The sequence below is a fragment of the Ustilaginoidea virens genome, chromosome 4 (assembly GCF_000687475.1).
Source record: "Ustilaginoidea virens chromosome 4, complete sequence".
Lineage (NCBI taxonomy): Eukaryota > Fungi > Ascomycota > Sordariomycetes > Hypocreales > Clavicipitaceae > Ustilaginoidea > Ustilaginoidea virens.
The window spans coordinates 4791224-4811883 of record NC_057319.1 but is presented as its reverse complement, the minus strand read 5'-3'; the positions used below and the strand labels follow the sequence as shown (position 1 = coordinate 4811883).

Sequence of the window (20660 nt, the reverse complement as noted above, 5' to 3'; positions counted from 1 at the left end):
AGACCGTATGCATATGCTTTACAACGGGGAAATTTCAACAAGACAACGAAACGACAGGAAGAAAAGGGGCACAGAACAAAATAAGCTATGCGTTTCTCGTCGTGTATAATGGTCGGCCGAGGCTTCTGCTCAAAGAGCAACATGACCCAGAGGAAGGATTTTGGTCTTGTCCCCCAGGAATCTCGCCCGATAATCAACAATTCCTTGGCTGATTGTGTTAAAGTCCTTGACTCTCTGGTTTCGATAGGTGGTGAGGAGTTGCCTTAGACCACTGATGTACTCGGTTCGTTGCTTCTCATCGTAGTGGTCGGCTGCCCCCAGTTGGAGCAGGATCTGATCGTCTGTCCAAATCCGGGCTTGTCAGTCCTCGCCCTCGAGCTGCCACGCTGTTGAACCTTTTCTCTTCTTCTTCTTCTTCTTTTTCTTCCCAAGTAGCCACTCAGGCACGAGTCACTCACCGGGGGCTTGCATTGTCTCGAAATGCTGAAAGTCGCACCGGCTTCCCCTTGGGCATTGCTGACCACTGAGCTCGTCCGGGCACAATTCCTTCTTCACATCAATTTTATTGCTGTACGTTAACGAGCGCAACCCACCGGCCACAGTCTGCTTGAACTGTGGATGGAACCGGTACGCGTGAAAGTACTGCAGCGGCGTCTCATACGGCACAAACTTGGACCTGGAAGCGTCAGGCACTTTGCATTCGCTCGCCGCCGCTGCGTTGGCGTCATATCCATGTCCATTTCCTAGGTTGTCTGCTGCCTCCGTGAACCCATCTGGGGCCAACATGGTTTGATCAGTAGCCGGAACCGCTTCTGCCGCAACTGCCGAGTCTCTCTCCCGCATCTCCATGTCATCTCTGCTAACCTCCGCAGGCAGTGGTGGAGCGGCATCTGCGGGCTCGTAGTCATCGTCAGATTCCGCTTCAGCATCTTCGTCCGCCGAGTAGCCAGTATCTTCCATTGCCACATCTTCACGGCCGTCGACCATGGCAGCGGCGCTGGATGCGGCATGTTCAATCAGTGTCTCCTTTCCGGGAGATAGGTTGCCTGCCTCATATGACCCTCCATCCGGCCGCTCGCCCACGTCGCCGCACGAATGGGCGACTTTGTTGGAATCGGATGAGCGGGTAGACGGCGCTTCATCCTGGGCTTCGAATAACGGCATTGCTTCGTCCTCGTCCGTGGATTGTGGAGCCGGTTCCCCCGCCATGCTGATCCCTTCGTGGGTTGAAGCAGATCCTGAAGTGAGCAATGGAACAACGACATCTTCAACATCGCCGTTCTTGTCCGAGTCGGAATTCAACATGTCTCTTTTAAGTCGCCGCTCTTCGACCAAGTCCGCTTCCAGCTCCCTTTCAATCTTGGCAACTTCGGACTGGAGGCTTTTGAGTTTCTCGAGCTGCTCTCTGCGCCGAGCTTCGAGTAATGGTAAACGTTCGCTTGCAACGCGGGAACGCGAGCGTCTGCTCGGTTGCGGACGGACAGCTGGGTCCGGCTCCAGGCAAGGGGTACCTGGCGTAGCTTGATGGCTGGCAAAGCCCGAGCCTCCATCAACCGAGCTGCCGTTGCGCGGAGAGAGGACCGGGGAGCAGGCTCGAGAATTCTTGGCCCTCTTACGAGCTTCGGCTTCTGCAATCTTCTGCTTCATCTCCTCAATTTGCTTGTTCATGCTCTCCAAGTCCCCGCTGTGATCTCGGCTCGCGGTTCTCAGCGGGGATGATATCGACGCTTGACTCCCCGCCTGGCGGACAGGAGCGGAATCTGACAAAGTAGCAGGGTGCTGCAACGAAGCGCCGCGCTGCCCTGGCGTACCGGGAAGATTGGACGGTGTCTCCGGCCGTCCCGGCGAGTCGATTTCCATTTCCTCGTCTTCGTCATTCTCGTCGTCGCTCACGTTTATCAGGAAGGGACGAGACTCCACGTTTCGATCAAAGGCTGGAGCTGCGTGTGAATGCTGGACTTCCAATATCCTTGGAGTTGCTGCAGGCTGTCCAACAGAATCGGGGGTGGGTACGACTTGCCTTGTCTGCGGTAACGATGACTCGGGTATGGACGCTGTAAGCCCTGGTCCTGAAATACCAGACACATCCATGCCACCACCATTCACAGCCTTGCAAGACGCCGGGGTTGAGGCGCTTTTGCTGGAGTCGCCTCCTTCGGAATGTTCCGACTTTCGCAGCTGCAGTGCTTCGCGGGCCTTTTGAAGAGCAGCCATTTTTTCCTGCAACAGTTTGGACTTTTCCGACTGTGTCAATGACGGCTTGGAGCCCTTGGCCACGGATTCCTTGGCCTCTGCAGCAGCTGAGTTCACTGGCGGCACGGGAGCCAATGCCGCTGCAGGAGCTGGTTTCGACCCCTTTGCAGCAAGAAGCCGAGCTATGCGGTCTTTGCGTTCTTCGGCCGCCGACGTTGATGACTTGGTAGGTTTCGTTTCGACGATGCTCGGTCTTGGTTTAGGACGTTCAACTGGCGGGGTCGACTTTAAGCGCGGCTGCTCAGGGACACGCTTCGTCTCGAGAATCTCAAGGCCTAGGTCCTTGAACAAAGACTTCAAAAGTGTCTCATCGACTCCTTCCTCGACATAAGTTTGATATCGGACGTTGAATGGCCACAGGCGAAGTATGGTGTCACTGGCCTGTTTTCTGGCGTCTTCCAAATGCGACAAACCGGATAGATGCGTCTGCTCAGAATGATTCGTTGTCGACTGTGAGGTAACTTGATCGCCAGTTGACGACTTGGAAGTAGGTGGACCAGCGTTGGACTGCATTTGCACTGTAATCTGTCAACTCGCTGCGACGATTCTGAAGCAAGGCACTGTGCAACGGGCGCACTTACCTATTGGAGAGCTAGGTAAACGGGAGCTAGGCTGTGGCAATTCATGGGGAGACAGGTACGGCGAATATGACCCAGATCGTTCTCTGGTATCATTTGAAAGATGCCCAGCTTCCGTAGAGTCTTGGTTTCCGACGACATCTGGCAGCTCTTTTCGTGTCATATCTGTGACGGTTTCCATAGGTTCATACACATCCTCAAGTTCTCCGTCTTCTGTAGCCTCGCCATCTTCTGAGCCCGTGGCCCCAGACGGGACGGAACCGGATTCTTTCGACGCAACGTGACCCCTATGCGGAATTTGCGCAGCCGAATCGTGAAAGGGGGGATTCGGCGGCCCTGGTTGCCACGCTGCAGCTGGTGCAGGTAATTCTAGGCTCGACCCGGGCGTTGCGTTGCTGGGTCGTCCCAGACCCAACCCAGGAATCATGCTTCCATAGGCGGGAGCAGGAGCATCGCCGTGTCCCGCCGACAGGCCATAAGAAACGCTCCCAGCAGGTTGTGTCGCAGAGTCGTGGACGGACTGTATGCAAGAGCCGAAACCTTGATGCAAACTGTAGCCATCAGGCAACACGTATCGGTATCCCGACTGGCTCATCTTCAAATCCAGATTGGCCTGGGCGGAGCATTTGGGTTGGCGACACACCTGGCAAGCGATATATAAAGACTCGGCAAATCAGACCCTAGCAAATGCTAGACCAAGTTACCGACCAGCTCCAAGCGTTGGGGCGCTAAAGCGTCCAGGCGTGATCCGTGAAATGAAGCTTTAGGAAAACCCTTGGCGAAGCGAAGATTGGCGTGACGTCCAAGCCGGAAAAGCGTGTGCGCGAAGCGCATTCAGTAAGGGAAGAAAGCAAAAAGAAGGATAATAAAAAGCCAGAATGAACACAAGGCCACGTGAATTCTAGCCAATAAAATAGGACGCTGCGTCGCTCACAGCGTAAATGGGAGACGTAGCTATCAATTTTACCCGTGTTACAAGGGGGGGGGGGAGCCTTTGTGATGAACTTAGCAATCTGTAGACGCGAACATGACGGGGGATCCGTTTTGGATTTGGCAGGGCAAATTTTCAAAAGTAAAAACGTCGAACGGGGCGCTCTCGTTTGCGGCTGGGAGTTAAGGCCCGGGTGAAATGCCCTTATTCCCAGTTTGCACTAGCGCATTGGGAGGCAGCAAGCAAATAGACGTCAAGTCACGTGGACAGCCTCTGTTTACTTTGGAGGGGGCTCACCCCGGCAACCCACGGGAAGGCGGGATCATCCTTGTTAGACCACGCGCCTGGATTCCGACTTCTATCCTCCAGTCTTTGAACCCATTCTCTCCCTCATCTGGCTCTCATCTTCCGCCCAACGAGTGGCACGCAGAGCTTTTGCATTTCGTTGGTTTCAGCCAGTTGAAACGGAGTCTGTTTTACGCCCGGATGACGACCATTGGCTGCCAACAATCACGGGGCAACACGTCAACAAGACCGTGGTGTTGATGCTCGAAACTGACAATGTCGCTCAATTCAAAGAGCTCGGCCCAACGCCGTAGCAATCCCTTTGTCCGAGCGGCGTCTCCTTCATCCTCACCTGTGGTGCAAAGTGCTGGTAGACCAAAGTCGGCGCTATATTCCTCGTCAACACCAGGTCTTGGCTTGTCATCACCTGCCTCTCATGGCCGGTCCCTGTCCAACAACTCCTTTGGAGCCACTCTCCTCGCGCCAGCGACCGCTGTGCGGCACCAAAGGAACGAGTCGCGAAATGCAACACCCACCTCTAGCACGTTCGCACCTTCATTTATCAAGTCTGAAGAGATGAAGCGCGAGCTTGTTACGGTCAATGGCATCGAGGGAGAAAATGACTTTTCAGGAAAGCGATATGTGTGGGTTAAGGATCCGCAGCTTGCCTTCATCAAGGGATGGGTTGTAAAAGACATTGGGGCCAACCGCATCGTCGTTCAAACCGAGGACGGAACTGTCAGTCCCCTGCCTGGATCGCAACGTTGCCTGTAGTAAAGACTGACGGATTTTGCAGCAGCGAGAACTCGACACGGAAAGCGTTGACAAGGTCAATCCTGCGAAATTCGACAAAGCAAACGACATGGCCGAGTTGACGCATTTAAACGAGGCCTCGGTCGTCCACAACCTCCATATGCGATACCAGTCGGATTTGATCTACACCTACTCGGGGCTTTTTCTTGTCACAGTCAACCCCTACTGTCCGCTGCCCATCTACACAAACGAGTACATCAACATGTACAAAGGCCGAAGCCGAGAAGACACCAAACCGCACATTTTCGCCATGGCCGACGAAGCTTTCCGGAACTTGGTCGAGGAGGGTAGAAACCAAAGCATCCTGGTCACTGGCGAATCTGGTGCGGGCAAGACGGAAAACACCAAAAAAGTCATCCAGTACCTGGCAGCTGTGGCTCCGTCCGAAGCGCCAACACGAAGTCGGTCTCACCACGCGAACCTGTCTCAGCAGATCCTGCGGGCCAATCCGATACTGGAAGCGTTCGGTAACGCGCAGACGGTTCGGAACCACAACTCGTCTCGATTCGGAAAGTTTATCCGCATCGAATTCAACAGGACCGGCTCCATCGCCGGAGCCTTCATCGACTGGTACTTGCTTGAGAAATCACGAGTCGTGCGCATCAACTCCCACGAACGCAGCTACCACATCTTTTACCAGCTTCTGAAGGGAGCTAGCGGTCAGATCAAGAAGCAGTTGCTCCTGGACGGGCTGGGCGTTCAACACTTTGCTTATACCCGGAATGGCCACGACAGCATTGTCGGAGTATCTGACGCGGACGAGTGGAATTCTTTGATGGAGGCCTTTGAGGTTATGGGGTTTTCGGACGAGGAGCAACTTTCCATTCTGCGCACAGTGGCCGCGGTCCTGCACCTGGGCAACATCGAGGTTGTCAAGGAGAGCCGTGCTGCCGATCAAGCTCGCCTGACCCCGGAAGCAAAGGAGCAGGTGGCGATTGTGTGCAAGCTTCTCCAGGTCCCCGTGGAGCCCTTTGTTCAGGGCCTGCTTCATCCAAAGGTGAAGGCTGGGAAAGAGTGGGTTGAGAAGGTGCAAACACCGGAACAGGTTCGACTCAGCTTGGACGCCTTGTCCAAGGGCATCTACGAACGCGGTTTCGGAGACCTTGTTTCCCGCATCAATCGACAGCTGGACAGGACTGGCATGGGCATGGAAGACTCTCACTTTATCGGGGTCCTTGACATTGCCGGTTTTGAAATCTTCGAGGACAACAGTTTCGAGCAGTTGTGCATCAACTACACAAACGAAAAGCTCCAGCAGTTTTTCAACCACCACATGTTTGTCCTTGAGCAAGAGGAGTATTCCCGGGAGCAGATTGAGTGGCAGTTTATCGATTTCGGTCGTGATTTGCAGCCTACCATTGACCTCATTGAACTGTCGAACCCTATCGGAGTCTTTTCATGCCTCGACGAAGACTGCGTCATGCCGAAGGCGACGGACAGGTCCTTCACCGAGAAGCTGCACTCGCTGTGGGACAAGAAGTCAACCAAATACAGACCCTCCCGGCTTGGACACGGCTTCCTGCTCACCCATTACGCGGCCGAGGTGGAATACTCTACCGAAGGATGGTTGGAGAAGAACAAGGACCCGCTGAACGATAACATCACGCGCCTGCTCGCTTCATCATCCAACAGACACATTGGCGAGCTTTTCGCCGACTGTGCCGACACCGACGAGGAGCTTGGGATTGGCCGCAGTCGGGTGAAAAAGGGACTCTTCCGCACTGTTGCCCAAAGACACAAGGAGCAACTACACAGCCTCATGGCGCAGCTTCATTCCACACATCCTCACTTTGTGCGATGCATTCTTCCCAACCACAAGAAGCGTCCAAAGCAGTTCAACAACCTCCTCGTGCTGGACCAACTGCGCTGCAACGGTGTTTTGGAAGGCATAAGGATTGCGAGAACGGGGTTCCCCAACAGACTTCCGTTCGCCGAGTTCCGCCAACGATACGAAGTCCTCTGCTCCAACATGCCCAGCGGATACTTGGAGGGACAGGCGGCCGCGGCCATGATGCTGGGAAAGCTCTGCCTCGACAAAACACTCTACCGCGTAGGCCTGACAAAAGTCTTCTTCCGGGCTGGCGTTCTGGCGGAACTGGAAGAGCAGAGAGACGCCTTGATCACCGAGATCATGGCTCGATTCCAGTCGGTAGCCAGAGGCTTTGTCCAGAGGCGGGCGGCCTACAAGAGGCTTTTCCGAACCGAGGCAACGAGGATCATCCAGAGGAACTTCAATGTCTACTTGGATCTGGCCGAGAACCCGTGGTGGCAGCTCATTGTTAAGATGAAGCCTCTGCTCGGAGCCACCCACACCGCCACCGAGGTGAAGAAGCGAGACCTCATGATCAAGCAGCTGAACGAGAAGATGCGGCTCGATGCCGAGAAACGCGCCAAGCTGGAAGATGACCGCCGCAACACACATGCCGAAATGGTGCGAATTCAGCAGACACTGGAGAGCGAACGGGCTCTGGCCTTGGACAAGGAGGAGATATTCAAGCGACTTCAGACTCGAGAGGCCGAGCTCGAAGAAAAGCTCGCGGGCGCAATCGACGACCAGGAAAGATTGGAAGACCAGCTCGACGATCTCATGGCAGCCAAGGGCCGGGCGGAAGAGGAGGTGGAGAAGTTTAGACTCCAGCTGGAGCAGGCAGCCTCGCTGATTGGCAAATTGGAGGAAGAGAAGAGCAAGCTGTCGGCGAAAAATGCCGAGCTGGAGGACGCCATCAAGGAAATTTCTCAAAAGCAAGCCGAACGGAGCGAGCGCGAAGCTGCCCTTGCTGACGAGGTCAAAGTGCTCCAGAGCCAGCTGAACCTCAAAGACCGCAAAGCCCAAGATCTGGAAGGCAAGCTGCTGCGACTAGACCAGGATTCGCAACTTCAGCTGCGTACCGCGCAAAAGGAGGTCGAGGCGGCCAAGTCACGAGAAACTCGTCTTGGCCAAGAGAATAGAGACGTCAAACAGCAGCTCTCACAGCTCTCCAAGACGTCGACAGACTACGAAGATTTGGTCAGGAGCAAGGAGAGCGAGCTGGCTCTTCTCCGAAGCGACAAGAGAAAGTTTGAGCACGAGCGACGCGCCTTGGAGGACCAGAAGAAAGCACTGACCGAGGAGAAAAACAAGGTTTCCGGCAGGTTCCGGGATGTCCAAGCTGAAATCGACGCCATGAAGTCGAGGCACTCTCAACTCGAACGCGAGGCCGAGGAAGCCAAGGCATTGCTTGCTGCCAGGCTCTCTGAAGATGCGCAGGCGGATCAGAACCGCTCGCTCCTCGAGGCCCAGATTAAGGATCTCAAAGAAGAACTGTACAGCACCCAGATGGACTTGAGCCGGGAACGCCAATCCCGGGACGACGTTTTACTGCTTGGAGAACACAAATACGGCACTCTCAAGGACGAGTACGATACATTGAACGAATCCAAAATTGTCATCGAGAAGGAGCTCTACGTTCAGCAGGACACTTTGAGGAGGACGATGGAAGCGCGCTCCGCCGTCGAAAGGGAGCGCGATGAAGCCCGGGACGAGATTCGGCGGCTTCGCGTCGAGAAGACGCAAGCCGAAGAAGCCCGAATCCAGGCCGAGGTTTCCGGCGAGCGTCAGGCCTCCAAGATGGCGCGAGAAAGGGAAGCTAGCCTACGAAAGGACTTGGACGCTGCCCACGACCGATTGCGCTGGTTCGAAGAGGAGTGCGCCAAGCTTAACCACGAGATTGAGGGCCTGAACAAGTTGATTGCATCATCTGGCGAGTTTGGGTTGAAGAATGACCAAGCAAAGGAGAGGATGGGGCGGGAACTCAACACAGTCAAGAGCCGGCTAGCGGCGTCAGAAAATGATAATCGGGCGCTCCTCAACAAGCTGCAGCAAAAGGGACTCGAGATTGCAAGATCTACCTCCCGGGCCAACGAGGCTGCTCGCGGCCAGGTGATTGGTCTGCGGAAGGAGAAGTCGAGGCTCGAGGAGCAGAATGCGAACCTGAACAAGCAGCTCGGTGACGCTCATCTTGCCATTGCGTCTCTCGAGAAGAAGACGGAAAAGCTGTTGCTGAACCTCGAGGATCTCAATCACGAGGTTGCCCGAGAAATACAATCGAGCAGGAATGCAGAGAAGGCGTCCTCCAATTTCACTGTTCAGCTGGCAGAGGCAAATCGCACAATCGATTCCGAACGTCAGCTGCGCACGCAGTCGCAAGCAACCGCCCGAGCGTTGCAGGCTACCTTGGATGCCAGAGACAAGGAACTTCAAGATCTGCGCGCGCAAATGCTCAACGTTTTGAAGACTGTCGATCCCGAGATTCGCATTCCACCCCCCTCGGATGATGGCAAGCAAAAGGCACTGCTGAAAACCCTGGATTTGGCACGCAAGGTTGAGGAGCTTCAGCAAAACCTCCGGGTGCAGACGGCGGCCAGGGTCAATGCAGACAGCCAAATTGCCGAGCTTCGAGCCACGCGACGTGACAGCGAAAGCCGACCAAAGCTGGAGGAAATCAGCCTTAACGAGGCGCCCTTCAGCAATGGCTCACCGAGCCATCGACGAGCAATCAAGCTCGGTGCACGTCGTTTCTCGAACACCTCGACTCCCAGAAAGGCTAACCAGGAAACCACCGAGCTGCACGACACTGGCAAGTCGGACAAGACCGTGGACACGTTCGCCGTCAACAACCGGATGGACTTGAAAGCCGAAGTGGAAGAGCTGCAGAACCAGCTTCAAATCTCCCGGATGCAAAACCGCCACCTCCAAAGCCAGTTGGATCGAAGCGCTTCCGCCACCCAGGAGCTCCTGAGCGAGCAGAGCCCTTCTCTCCGACGAATGCAAAAGTTGGAATCGGTCAACAGTAGGCTGCACGAAATGCTCGACGACTCGAGCAAGAAGGTTTCGGCCCTCGAGAAGAACATCCGCACTGGCGAGCTATCCTTGCGGGATGTCCAAGCTAGAACTCACGAGGAAATACTCGACGTTCTGAACAGCCAAGAAGAGTCGCGTCGCGCTCTACTGCACAGCCACAAGGATGCGGTTGCCGAGTTGACTGATGTCAAGTCTCACTTTGACAAGATGCGGCACGAGAGGGCAAAGCTGGAAGTAGAACTGCGCGACACAAAATCAGACCTTCAAGAAATGACCATGGCGCGGGAGCAAGAGGCGCAAAGCCGCAGCCAGCTTTTGCAGGAATACACGGACCTTCAAATCCGGCTCGACGCAGAGTCTTCAAAGCTGGCCGACGTCACCCTCGGCCTGGAAACGTACAAGGGCCGGGCAGACGAGTACTTTGGCAAACTGGAACAGGCGGAAATTGCCGTCCTCAAAGCAAGCCGCGCCGAGCAGTTTGCCAAGGCACAAGCGAAGGAATCGGAGGACACGTACAGCGAAGTCATGGCCGAGCGGCAGAAAATGGATGCCGCCATCGAAGACTTGCAGCGCCAGAACCAGCGGCTGGAAGAACGCATCGAGGACATCTCGACGGACCTGCAATCGGTCACGCAGGCCAAGAAACGACTTCAGCACGAGCTCGAGGATTACCGCAGCCAGCGTGCCATGGACATCGAGGACAAGGAATCGAGCATGGAACAGACTCGCAAAAAGTACCAGGCAGAATTCACCACCCTGACCAAGGAGTTGGACCTCGCCCGCCAAGAGAAGCTCTACAAGCAAGCCGAAATCGCGCGACTTCGCGAGGAGCTCGACGACCTCCGCTCCAAGTGGGATGACGAAGTCTTGAACAGCTCGACCTGGTCCAAAGAAAAGTCTCGTCTGGAGTCTACCCTTGCCGATGTGGCTGCTTCTCGCGACGAAGCCGTCAATGCCCATAACGAAGCGCAAGGCAAGGTTGTGTCGCTGCTGTCCCAAGTACGCACATTGAGATCGTCGGTGGACGAAATCACGTCGGAGCGCGACCTGCTCCTGAGAGAAAAACGAAGTGTGGAAGCTCGTCTTCAAGAAGCCAAGGCTGGGTTGGAAGAGCTGGTCCAGGGTGAAAGCCCATCTCTTCGAGATGCCGCGACCGTGGACAAGGCGGTGTTGGATCTCAGGTCTAGCCTCGCGCATCAAGAGGACGTTGCGGCAGCGGCAGTTGAGAAGATGAGGCGCGCAGAGGCACTCGTTTCTGATGTTCAGAAGGAAATCGCCGCCGAGCGCGAGGCGAGCACAGAGCTTCAGAAACAGAAAGCGGCCCTGGAGAAGACTCTCAACGAAGCCCAGCTCAAGCTGATAGACTTGGAGACCAAGGAATTCTCCACCGCGAGCCAAGACATTAAGTTTTTACACAAGCGAATTCAGGAGGTACGTCGATGAGACTTTTGCCCGTCCGGTAGCACTGGAATACTAACCTGAATTTTTTTTTTTGAAGCTCGAATCTCAACTGGAAGACCACGAGACAGAGCGATCTAAATCGCAACGTTCAAACCGCAATATCGACCGCACGGTGAAGGATCTTCAATCACAGATTGAACGCAAAGAGAAGCAAAACATTCAGTTGTCAGAGGACGTGAACCGCATGCGAGACAAGGTTGACAAGCTTTTGAAAACAATCGACGAGCTTCAGGCGTCCGAGTCGACAACTCAGCTATCAGTAAGACGAGCTGAACGAGAGCTCCGGGAAGAAAAGGAAAAGGCTTTGCGGCTGGAAAAAGAGCTTGAAGGCTGGAAGGGCCTCAGGTCGGAGAAGGCCTCCATGGTCGAAAGCCTTCGAAGCCGTATTGACAGCCCAGATGCTCTCAACAGAACCGGTAGCATCAGCAGGGTACCTAGTATGTCAAAGGGTTTCATCTAAGGAAATGGAGGAGAGGAAGCACGTTTGCCCTTGTTTATTTTGTTTCCTTTTTTTTTCCGGCGTTTTGCGGGACGGGGGTTTCATCAGCACGAAGGCGATTCGACGGCCCGGATTGTAGGCTGAGCATGGGTTTGGCGACTGTTTTCCAAGATTAGGCGTCTTAAATGGTTGTTTAGTATTATGATTGAAGAGATATAGCTTAATGACTTTCACGCTTCATCAATTTCGCCAAAAAAGTTTGCTTCTGGGGGAGTTCCATGTCTCGTCCATCTTCCAATTGCGGCAGGTCACGTGAACACGTGCCTACTTCTCTCGTCGTTTGTCGCGTCTTCCCTGGGATGCCCGGTGAAAGTTCTGCAAGCTTGCTTTTGAACTTGGGAGACGAATTCCAAATGACACAATGCTAGCGAGGCGATGGCTCAGACCTCCCGAGAGAACTCGGCTCCGATAGCTCGATATGGTGGTGGCATTGCCATTGCGACAGACGGCCCGCCACCGTCAACCTTGGCGGCGCAGCTGGTTGAGAACATATCTACATCTGCCAAGTCATCAAGGTCGGACGAAAACAACGAGCTCAAAGGGCTATTCGCGGCAATTCAGGAAGTCAAGGAGCAGCCGGAGCTCCTGAAATCACAGGCCGATCGTGTCGAACATAACCATATGCTGATATATGTGTACTGTCGAGTGGCCCTAGATGGAATCAAGCTGGACGATCCTTTTGCGAACCGGACGCATACCCACTCGGAGGTGCTCAAGGCGATTAATTTCCTGCGATTCACCATAAAAGAGACGCCTTCTGTACTCAAGTGCACCAACAATCCTCGCTCTTTGCTCTACAGAGGTTCCGAACCGCTCTGGGTGTGGCTGCTGCCACACTTGCTGAGATTTCTTGGCCATGGCTGGTTTTGCGAACTTGAAGGCTCTTTCGAAGGATTTTTTCAATATTTGCTCCTGCTGATATCAAGAGTTGGTGAGCTGTGGTCTGTGGGCGTAGATTTGATTCTTTACTTGCGAACCTGCGTTGCTGGTAAGGCCACAGAGTCAGTCATATCTCGACTTTTGCTGACAAGCAGATAGGGGCCATGGACCAGCTGCGGAATCAATCGACAGAATCACATCGATCAAAGACGTTCAAGACGATCCGCCTCCCCCCCGAACTCGCTCTGAAGCAGATCCTAGGAGAGGACCAAGATGCCGCGGGTCGGGGAACCTCGTACCACATATCGACTTCTTCGCAGGCGGTGCGACAGATATCAAGCTTGGCCAGGGTGCTAGGATACCCGCTCTTATCTCAAGACTCTGCTTTTCTTGGAGTGGCCACACTGTCACAAACCGCTCCCTGGTTGCTGGACACATTGCTCGATTTGCGGGATGTTCAGGCACGCTGGGGTCCGACAGAATCGACTTGTCCGATTCCCATCATCGAGCTCGTTCTGGAAATTCGGCATGGGCTTGCATCGAGGACCGGCCTGTTGTCAACATTCAGCCGCAAGGCCCATGCTCTTCTTGTTCTTTTATGTACGGAAATGGTGTCTCGTCCCCAGGATCTTGCGGAACCGAACGAGTCTGGGGATAACGCAAGAAATGTGTTCAGTCGGGCACTAGTAGCAATATCTGGCGCTGCGGTAGACTCGTACTCTATCGGGCGCATGGCGGCCTCGAAGCTGGTGCAAGAATTGTCGTTGCTATCGTCGCAGTATTCCTCCATAGGAGAAGGGACCGATGTTTGGGTGAGAGGCCTCTGAACTCTTGGAGGACAACTGCGGGATCAAAGAAAACACTAAACTGACTGTTGGCAGCGCTGCATGCGATTGCTGCGTCAGATAGTCTATGCAACGCCGCAGCAAATATACGACGAGGAGACCCATCCTTTGCACTTTGAAAACGCAGAAATTCAATCTGCGGTGGGAAATCTTCACCTGAATCACCAGAAAAATCCTCCGTCTAGCAGTGTGGCAAAGAAAAGAAAGGTCATGATGCCGGACGAAGACTTAATGACCACCGTTTGCAAGGCTCTTTTCGAGGCGCTGGATATGGCTTGGACAGGGCATGTCAACGAACCGATTCCGGAGGACCAGTTTTTGTACGTCTTGCTCGTCAAAGTCATCTCGCTTTACCCGCCCTAATTCTGTGCCAGGGAACAGTTCATGAAAGCTTCGGGCGGCAGTCAGTGTCTTGCCCTGGATCTTCTTAGCAAGTTAGCTTGCGTTTCCGATGGGTTAGAAAGCGTACCTGCTCAAGTTTCGGGGGAGACGTCGTGTCCAGTTTGCGAATTTGGTCGAAAAGCAAATCCTGCCGAAGAGCGTCAACGCGTCAAGAGCTCATCTCGATCTTTGTTTTCGAGGCTGATCCAGCTACCCGCTTTCGTGGAGTCCAGGCGGCCGCGGATCGCGGCCATGATAGCGTTGAGACGAGTCGTGTTTCACTGCGACGATGCAGCCTACTTGAATCTCGAAACATCCAGCCCGGGCCAGTGGTGCTTGCAAGCTCTGAACAGCTCTGTGAGAGAACTTCGAATCGCTGCTGGAAGAACGCTGGGTGCCTTTATACGGATCAGTTCGCGCGATACTCTGAATTCCGACTTGCTTGAAGTAATAGGCCGAAACCGGAAACTTTTCATTGCCTTGCTGAAGTCGACCTCTGGACAAGCCACGGACGAAGCTCATTTGGTGGAAACAAGAATCATGGCATGGGGCCAGATTGGCCGCGTCGTGTCAGAGGATGAGCTGAATCTGGTCCTGATACAGCTGGTTGATTATCTGGGCAACAGCAACAGCATCGTGTCCGCGTTTGCATTCAACGAGCTGGTAAACCTTGCCGAGACCCGTGGAACAACTCCACGGCGACTCTTTGAACCTTTTTGGAAAAGCCTTGCCTACATGGCCACAAAGGACATGGTCCAGCGACCTCAACGGAGTCGCTCAATCGCGGAGTTGCTGCAGATTTCTGTGGATGAGCTCCTGCTGTTGATCCAGACGCATGCGCTGCCTTGGCTTGTTCTAGACAAACGTCGAGACGTTATCCAAAAGATTGCGGAAGCTCGCCAAGAAAAGCATGCCTGGTGTCCCTTGATGGACGGACCGAACCTGGCATCGACGTTGGCGCTGCTGCTCGTCCAAGAGACTCAGGACGTTGAAGAATTCACCAAGTCCCGGTTGAATGAAATTTCGTCCCACTTCCACTCGCTTCCGCTTATCCAGCTGTTTCAGTCCGAACCGGTTGTCATTGCGTTGGAACTTTTGAAGACGGCAGCGCACGCAGACGAAGCCAAAAAGACCTTGGTAAGCCTCCCCGTGTACCTGCTGCGTCTTTTCATCACTGACACCAAGCAAGGTCCGTCGCGCCCTTCACCTCATGGCCACAACCATCCTCAACGCCAACAAAGAAACACGGAACAAAAAGGGGAATGTGATTGGTCGATTTTTGCGGGATCACATCTTGGGCCTCATGGCTCGACTTACAGATGTCATAAACGAATCAGTGTACCTGCCTCTGTTCGTCACGGAACAGCGGGCCACGATTGGCGCCTTGGAAGAATTAATCACGGTCTGCAAGGAGTATGCCAGAATAGCTCGGCCACAGGTACGGACATTGACGACTTTCCCTGATAAATAAAAAAAAAAAACAAAAGAGAGAGAGTGTGTGAGCCGTGTAAAAATGACAAGGCTTTGGTCACTAACTGCTTGTCAGATTTCGGCCCTTCTCCTTTCGGCCATTTCTCAACAACCGCTACGTGAAGCCAGCGTCTCCTGTTGGGCCGTCATGCTGGCCTACTTTGAAGAAGAAGACGTTGAAGCATTGCTCGAGACCACATTCTTCATAGTCAGTCGGCATTGGAGCAGCTTGACCGATGCGGGCGCAAGTACTGTCAGAAAGATGCTCTTGTCCTTGTTGGAAAAACATGGAGCCGTGGTAGAAATCAACATCAGAAAGCTTCCTTCGCTGGCAGCTTGCAAAGGTCTTGAAGATGTGGACAAGACTTTGACAGCTATGCGCCCTTCTCTGGCCATGGAGGAAGCTCTCGAGGTTTTTGCGCAGAGAGTTGCGCATGACAATTCGGGAGTGGTCCACCAAGCTCTGACAGAGCTTGTACCATACTTGAGGGACAACCAGATTGCTTTGTCTACCTCGGCCGTCAGCCAGAGGCCAGATAATACCACGATAGCTCTGCTGAGGTCCCTCCTGGACTGCGCACACAAGTACAACGGTTTACAAGCCGACATTGCTCGACTCTGTGTCCAGAGCATGGGACTTATTGGCTGCCTGGACTCGAACCAGGTCGAGACGGTGAGAGAGCAGCGATCCATCGTCGTGTTGGATAACTTTGAAAATGCCGAGGAGATGACCGACTTTAGCTTCTTTTTGTTGGAGGAGGTCCTGGTTCCGTCGTTTCTATCCGCGACCGACACCAAGCTTCAGGGCTTCCTGTCTTATGCCATGCAGGAGTTGCTGGATCGATGCGACATTCGGGTATCCTGCGCTATCAAAAGCGCCGGACTCGTGGGTGGAAACGACATCTACCGGAAATGGATTGCCATTCCCGAAAACATCCGTGAAGTAATGCAACCCTTCATGTCATCCCGCTACATGGTCGCGCCCATGCCGCCCAGCAGTGTGGAATATCCTATTTTTCACCCTGGCAAGCCGTACAGCAATTGGCTGAGGTCTTTTGTTCTCGATATGCTGGAAAAGGGGCAAAACCCGTTGGCCACATTGTTGTTCGAACCGCTCAAGAGGGTGATTCGAATCAAAGATCTTTCCACTGCTGAATTCCTTTTGCCGTATCTAGTCCTCCACATCCTTTTGAGCACGACAAGCAGCGAGGGGGAGAAGAGCCGGGTCATGGGCGAGCTGCGCGGTGTCCTGGAGCATCAGCCTGCTCAGAATGCGACCCATGCCGAGCGCCAGGAACTCAAGCGCTTCTGTCATGTTAGGATACCTTCCCCCCCCCCTTCCCTCTCATTTTACCACGCGGGAAAGATATACTGAGCTAACGCTGTGGAAAGGCCGTGTTCCGATGCCTCGACTATGCCATGAGATGGATACAGGCAAGGCGGGCTTCCGGTCGACTGTCACCAGAAGGCAAAGAGAGTGTGGCACGTATACAAGAAACATTAGATGGCGTGCCTGCGGAGCTCATTTCCCAGCGAGCAACTGACTGCAACGAGTACGCTCGAGCGCTTTTCCACTTGGAACACCATGCCCAAAAAATGGAACAGCAAAAGAGAGAGCCAGGAGACAGAAGCAGGCTGCTGGAAAAGCTGCAAGACATTTATGCAAACATTGACGAACCCGATGGGTTGGAAGGCATTTCATCTCAACTTCAGGCGCTGGACCTGAATCAACAAATATTGAGCCACAAAAAGGCTGGGAGATGGTCGGCAGCTCAGACTTGGTACGAGATGCAGTTGGCCGAGAAGCCGCAAAGCACAGAGGCGCAAATTGATCTTTTACACTGTCTGAAGCAGGCAGGGCAACATGGTGAATTCAAGCCGCTCCCTCCCTTTTCCACGAGTACGTTGAGGAGTCGAGTCTCTAACTTGCGTCGGAAACAGATGCGCTACTCAACCATGTCGAAGGAATGCAGACCGACCCTGGCGCCGACGCCAAGGTGATGCCGTTTGCCGTGGAAGCTGCATGGGTTACTGGCCGGTGGGAAAGCATTCCCAAGTACATGAGTCGGTTCCAGGCTGATGTCATGCAGGACTTTAACATGTCTATTGCAAGGCTTTTCAACTCTCTGCATGGAGCAGAGGGGGTCGATTCGCTCCGCAGCATTGTGCAGGGAATGCAAGACAAGATAGCCTCTTCCATGACAGCCACTGCGACGGTTTCGCTGAACGCGGCTCATGACCTCTTGTTGAAGTGCCATGTCCTGACCGACTTGGAAGTAATCATTGACACCAAGGGGGAAGACGAAAGGCAAAAGACCATGGCTTTGCTGGATGGGCGAATGCAAATCATAGGCGGCCGTTTCAGCGACAAGCAATACCTCCTCGGCGTGCGGCGCGCCGCGATGGAGCTGTGCAGGTACTGCAATCCCGATGCCGGGGCAGAAATGACTGCATTCATTTTACCCGGCGTCCTTTTTTTCGACAAGCTCTCTTTCGTCCCCGTTTGCTGACCTCGTGATGTTGGATAGGCCCCATTTTACCGACCTCGACATATCTGGTTTGTGGCTATCAAGCGCCAAGCTGGCTCGCAAAGCAAACTCGCTTCATCAGTCGTTCAACGCGGTTTTGCACGCATTGCGTCTGGGAGACGACTCGGCCACGATCGAAAATGCCAAGTTGCTTTGGAGGGACAACCATCACCGCAAGGCCATCCAGATGCTGCAAGGCGCCATCGAACGGAACAAATTCATGACCCAGTCGGGACCGTCGGTGGGCACGGGCACGACCAAGCTGAACGCGCAGCAGAAGCTATTGACTGCACGAGCACAGCTTCTGCTGGCCAAATGGCTGGATGCTGCAGGGCAGTCTCACGCCATCGCTTTGCGGGAGAAGTATCAGCAGCCGCCAAAGACGCATGCGTCGTGGGAAAAGGGGCATTACTACCTCGGGCGTCACTACAAGAAGATTCTCGAGTCGGAGCAACCCCTCCGGGCTGACGACCAGAGCGACAACTACGTCACTGGCGAGATTGCCAGGCTGGTCATTGAAAACTACGTGCGCTCGCTCATTTCGGGAACAAAGTATCTGCACCAGACGCTGCCCAGGATACTGACGCTCTGGCTCGACCTGGGCGCGCAGGTAGACAAACCACCACAGGGGAAGACGTCCCTGTCGCGAGAGCTGCACAAGAGACGGCTCGAACAGCTCAACAGCTTGCACATGTTCCTGGACAAATACATCTACCGTCTGCCGGCGTACATTTTCTACACGACGCTGCCGCAAATCGTGGCTCGCATCGCGCATCCGAACGCGGCCGTCTTCGAACGCCTCACCCACATCATCACCAAAGTCGTCGAAGCTCACCCCCGACAGGCCTTGTGGAGCTTGATTGGCATCATGACGACGAAGCAAATGTCTGAGCGGAAAGCCCGAGGCACGCAGATATTGCAGGCTCTTCGAGGTGTCCAGAGAAAGGTGGACGGGACTTCGCATGACCTCAAGCACCTCATCAGGGCAGGAGAAAGGCTGGCCGAGCAGCTTCTTCTGGCCTGCCAGAACGGCGACTTTGCCGGCAACAAGACGGTCCACGCCAGCCTGTCGAGGGACCTCCGGTTCCAACACAAATGCACGCCTTGTCCACTGGTGGTGCCCGTGGAGGGCTCGTTGACGGCGACCTTGCCCGCCGTTTCCGAGCATGTGAGGAAGCACAAGGCGTTTTCCCGGGACGTGGTGACGATTGACTGCTTCCTGGACGAGGTGCTGGTGCTGAGCTCTCTCGCCAAACCGAGACGGCTGACGGCGCGGGGAAGCGACGGCAAGAACTACATGCTGCTGATCAAGCCAAAGGACGATCTCCGAACGGATCAGCGGCTGATGGAGTTCAACGGCATCATCAACAAGTCGTTGAAGCGGGACGCGGAGTCGAGCAGAAGGGAGCTGTACATTCGGACGTACGCGGTGGTGCCGCTGAACGAGGAATGCGGCATCATCGAGTGGGTGCCGGGCATCAAGACCATGAGGGACATCTTGCTGAATCTGTACGCCTCCCGGAAGATACTCCCAGACTACGCCACGCTGCGGCAGTTGATGGAGGAGGCCTCGGCGTCCGACAGCAAGATCCGCCTGTTTACAGACGACGTGCTCGGACGGTTCCCGCCGGTGCTTCCGCTCTGGTTCATCCAGCAATTCCCCAACCCGTCGGCGTGGTTCTCGGCGCGGCTCAAGTACACGCGATCCTGCGCGGTCATGTCCATGGTGGGCACCATCCTGGGGCTGGGCGACCGGCACGGCGAGAACGTCAACCTGGAAGAGGGCAACGGGGGGGTCTTTCACGTCGACTTCAACTGCCTGTTCGACAAGGGCCTGACGTTTGCCAAGCCGGAGCGGGTGCCCTTCCGGCTGACGCACAACATGGTTGCGGCAATGGGCATCTACGGATACGAGGGCCCGTTCCGCAAGTCGTCGGAGCTCACGCTGAGCATTCTTCGCCAGCAGGAGGAGACGTTGATGACGATTTTGGAAGCCTTCATCTACGACCCGACGCTGGATCTGCAAAAGGAAAAGAGGAGCTCGAGGAAGAGCGAGGGCGTGAGGCTGCAGCCGCAGAGCGTGGTGGACAGCATCAAGAGGAAAGTACGGGGCTTGCTGCCCAACGAGAGCATCCCCCTGAGCGTAGAAGGGCAAGTGGAGGAGTTGATCAAGCAGGCAGTCGATCCGCGCAATCTGACAGCCATGTATATCGGGTGGTGCCCATTTCTGTAGGGGGGTTGGCCCGCAATGAGAGGACGCCGTTGCCCACGTTGGTACCGGGGTTCAGTTCCCGTAGCTGGTGATGGGTGACGACGGGTGGTTGGCGTCGTCGACGGCAGGACGGCGCAGGTGCACCGCACCACATTGAGTGCGGCAAAGGCAGCTCCAGCTAGCCGCTTCGCCGCGAAATAAGAGTCCGAGGTTCTTTGGTGCAAATGAAAAGCATGTCACGGCAGGATGCACGCAGACATTGGCGGCCTCGGGGGCATTTCTCGTCGTTTCTCGTCGTTTCACGTCGGGGGTGGTGGCTCCAGATCAGCCCTCCGCAAAGGTTCCGACCTGATTGGCGGACACGTTTCCGCTTGCGAACCGGACTCGAGTGGAGAAGACAGGGGCGCCAGGTGTCTGGGCCCTTTCGTCAAAGCAACGGTACTGTAGCATTCGCCAACGGCCCTGCAGAGGTTCGCCCAGGCGGGGCGGGCGGCCTAGGGCAGCGGCAGCTGTGGTGCGCCCAGCCGCTAGAGCAAAGTCACCAGGCTGCATGTGCCTAGGATGCATTTGATGTATCGATATTGCGTATTGTCTGGTCACTTTAGTATGTATTGATTCGACGGCAAGCGCGTGCTCAACGGGCTGCACCTGCACCTGCACCTGCACCTGCCTCGACCTCGCCCTC

General features: G+C 54.8%; 3 protein-coding genes across 3 annotated transcripts; 2 read left to right on the top strand and 1 right to left on the bottom strand.

Moving 5' to 3' along the window:
* Positions 1 to 129: 129 nt before the first annotated feature.
* On the bottom strand, positions 130 to 3426 carry UV8b_05768 (uncharacterized protein; the record flags this gene model as incomplete). Its single annotated transcript, XM_043143265.1, has 3 exons — positions 130 to 341; positions 459 to 2771; positions 2835 to 3426. The coding sequence occupies 3 exons, from the start codon at positions 3424 to 3426 to the stop codon at positions 130 to 132; spliced, it is 3117 nt and encodes a 1038-aa protein (XP_042999198.1).
* Positions 3427 to 4323: 897 nt separating this feature from the next.
* Positions 4324 to 11621, top strand: UV8b_05767 (uncharacterized protein; the record flags this gene model as incomplete). Its single annotated transcript, XM_043143264.1, has 3 exons — positions 4324 to 4785; positions 4844 to 11131; positions 11199 to 11621. The coding sequence occupies 3 exons, from the start codon at positions 4324 to 4326 to the stop codon at positions 11619 to 11621; spliced, it is 7173 nt and encodes a 2390-aa protein (XP_042999197.1).
* Positions 11622 to 12035: 414 nt separating this feature from the next.
* UV8b_05766 (uncharacterized protein) lies at positions 12036 to 19996 on the top strand (the record flags this gene model as incomplete). Its single annotated transcript, XM_043143263.1, has 9 exons — positions 12036 to 12648; positions 12699 to 13351; positions 13421 to 13704; positions 13759 to 14902; positions 14955 to 15203; positions 15312 to 16550; positions 16628 to 17102; positions 17177 to 17651; positions 17764 to 19996. The coding sequence occupies 9 exons, from the start codon at positions 12036 to 12038 to the stop codon at positions 19994 to 19996; spliced, it is 7365 nt and encodes a 2454-aa protein (XP_042999196.1).
* Between the last annotated feature and the right edge of the window lie 664 nt (positions 19997 to 20660).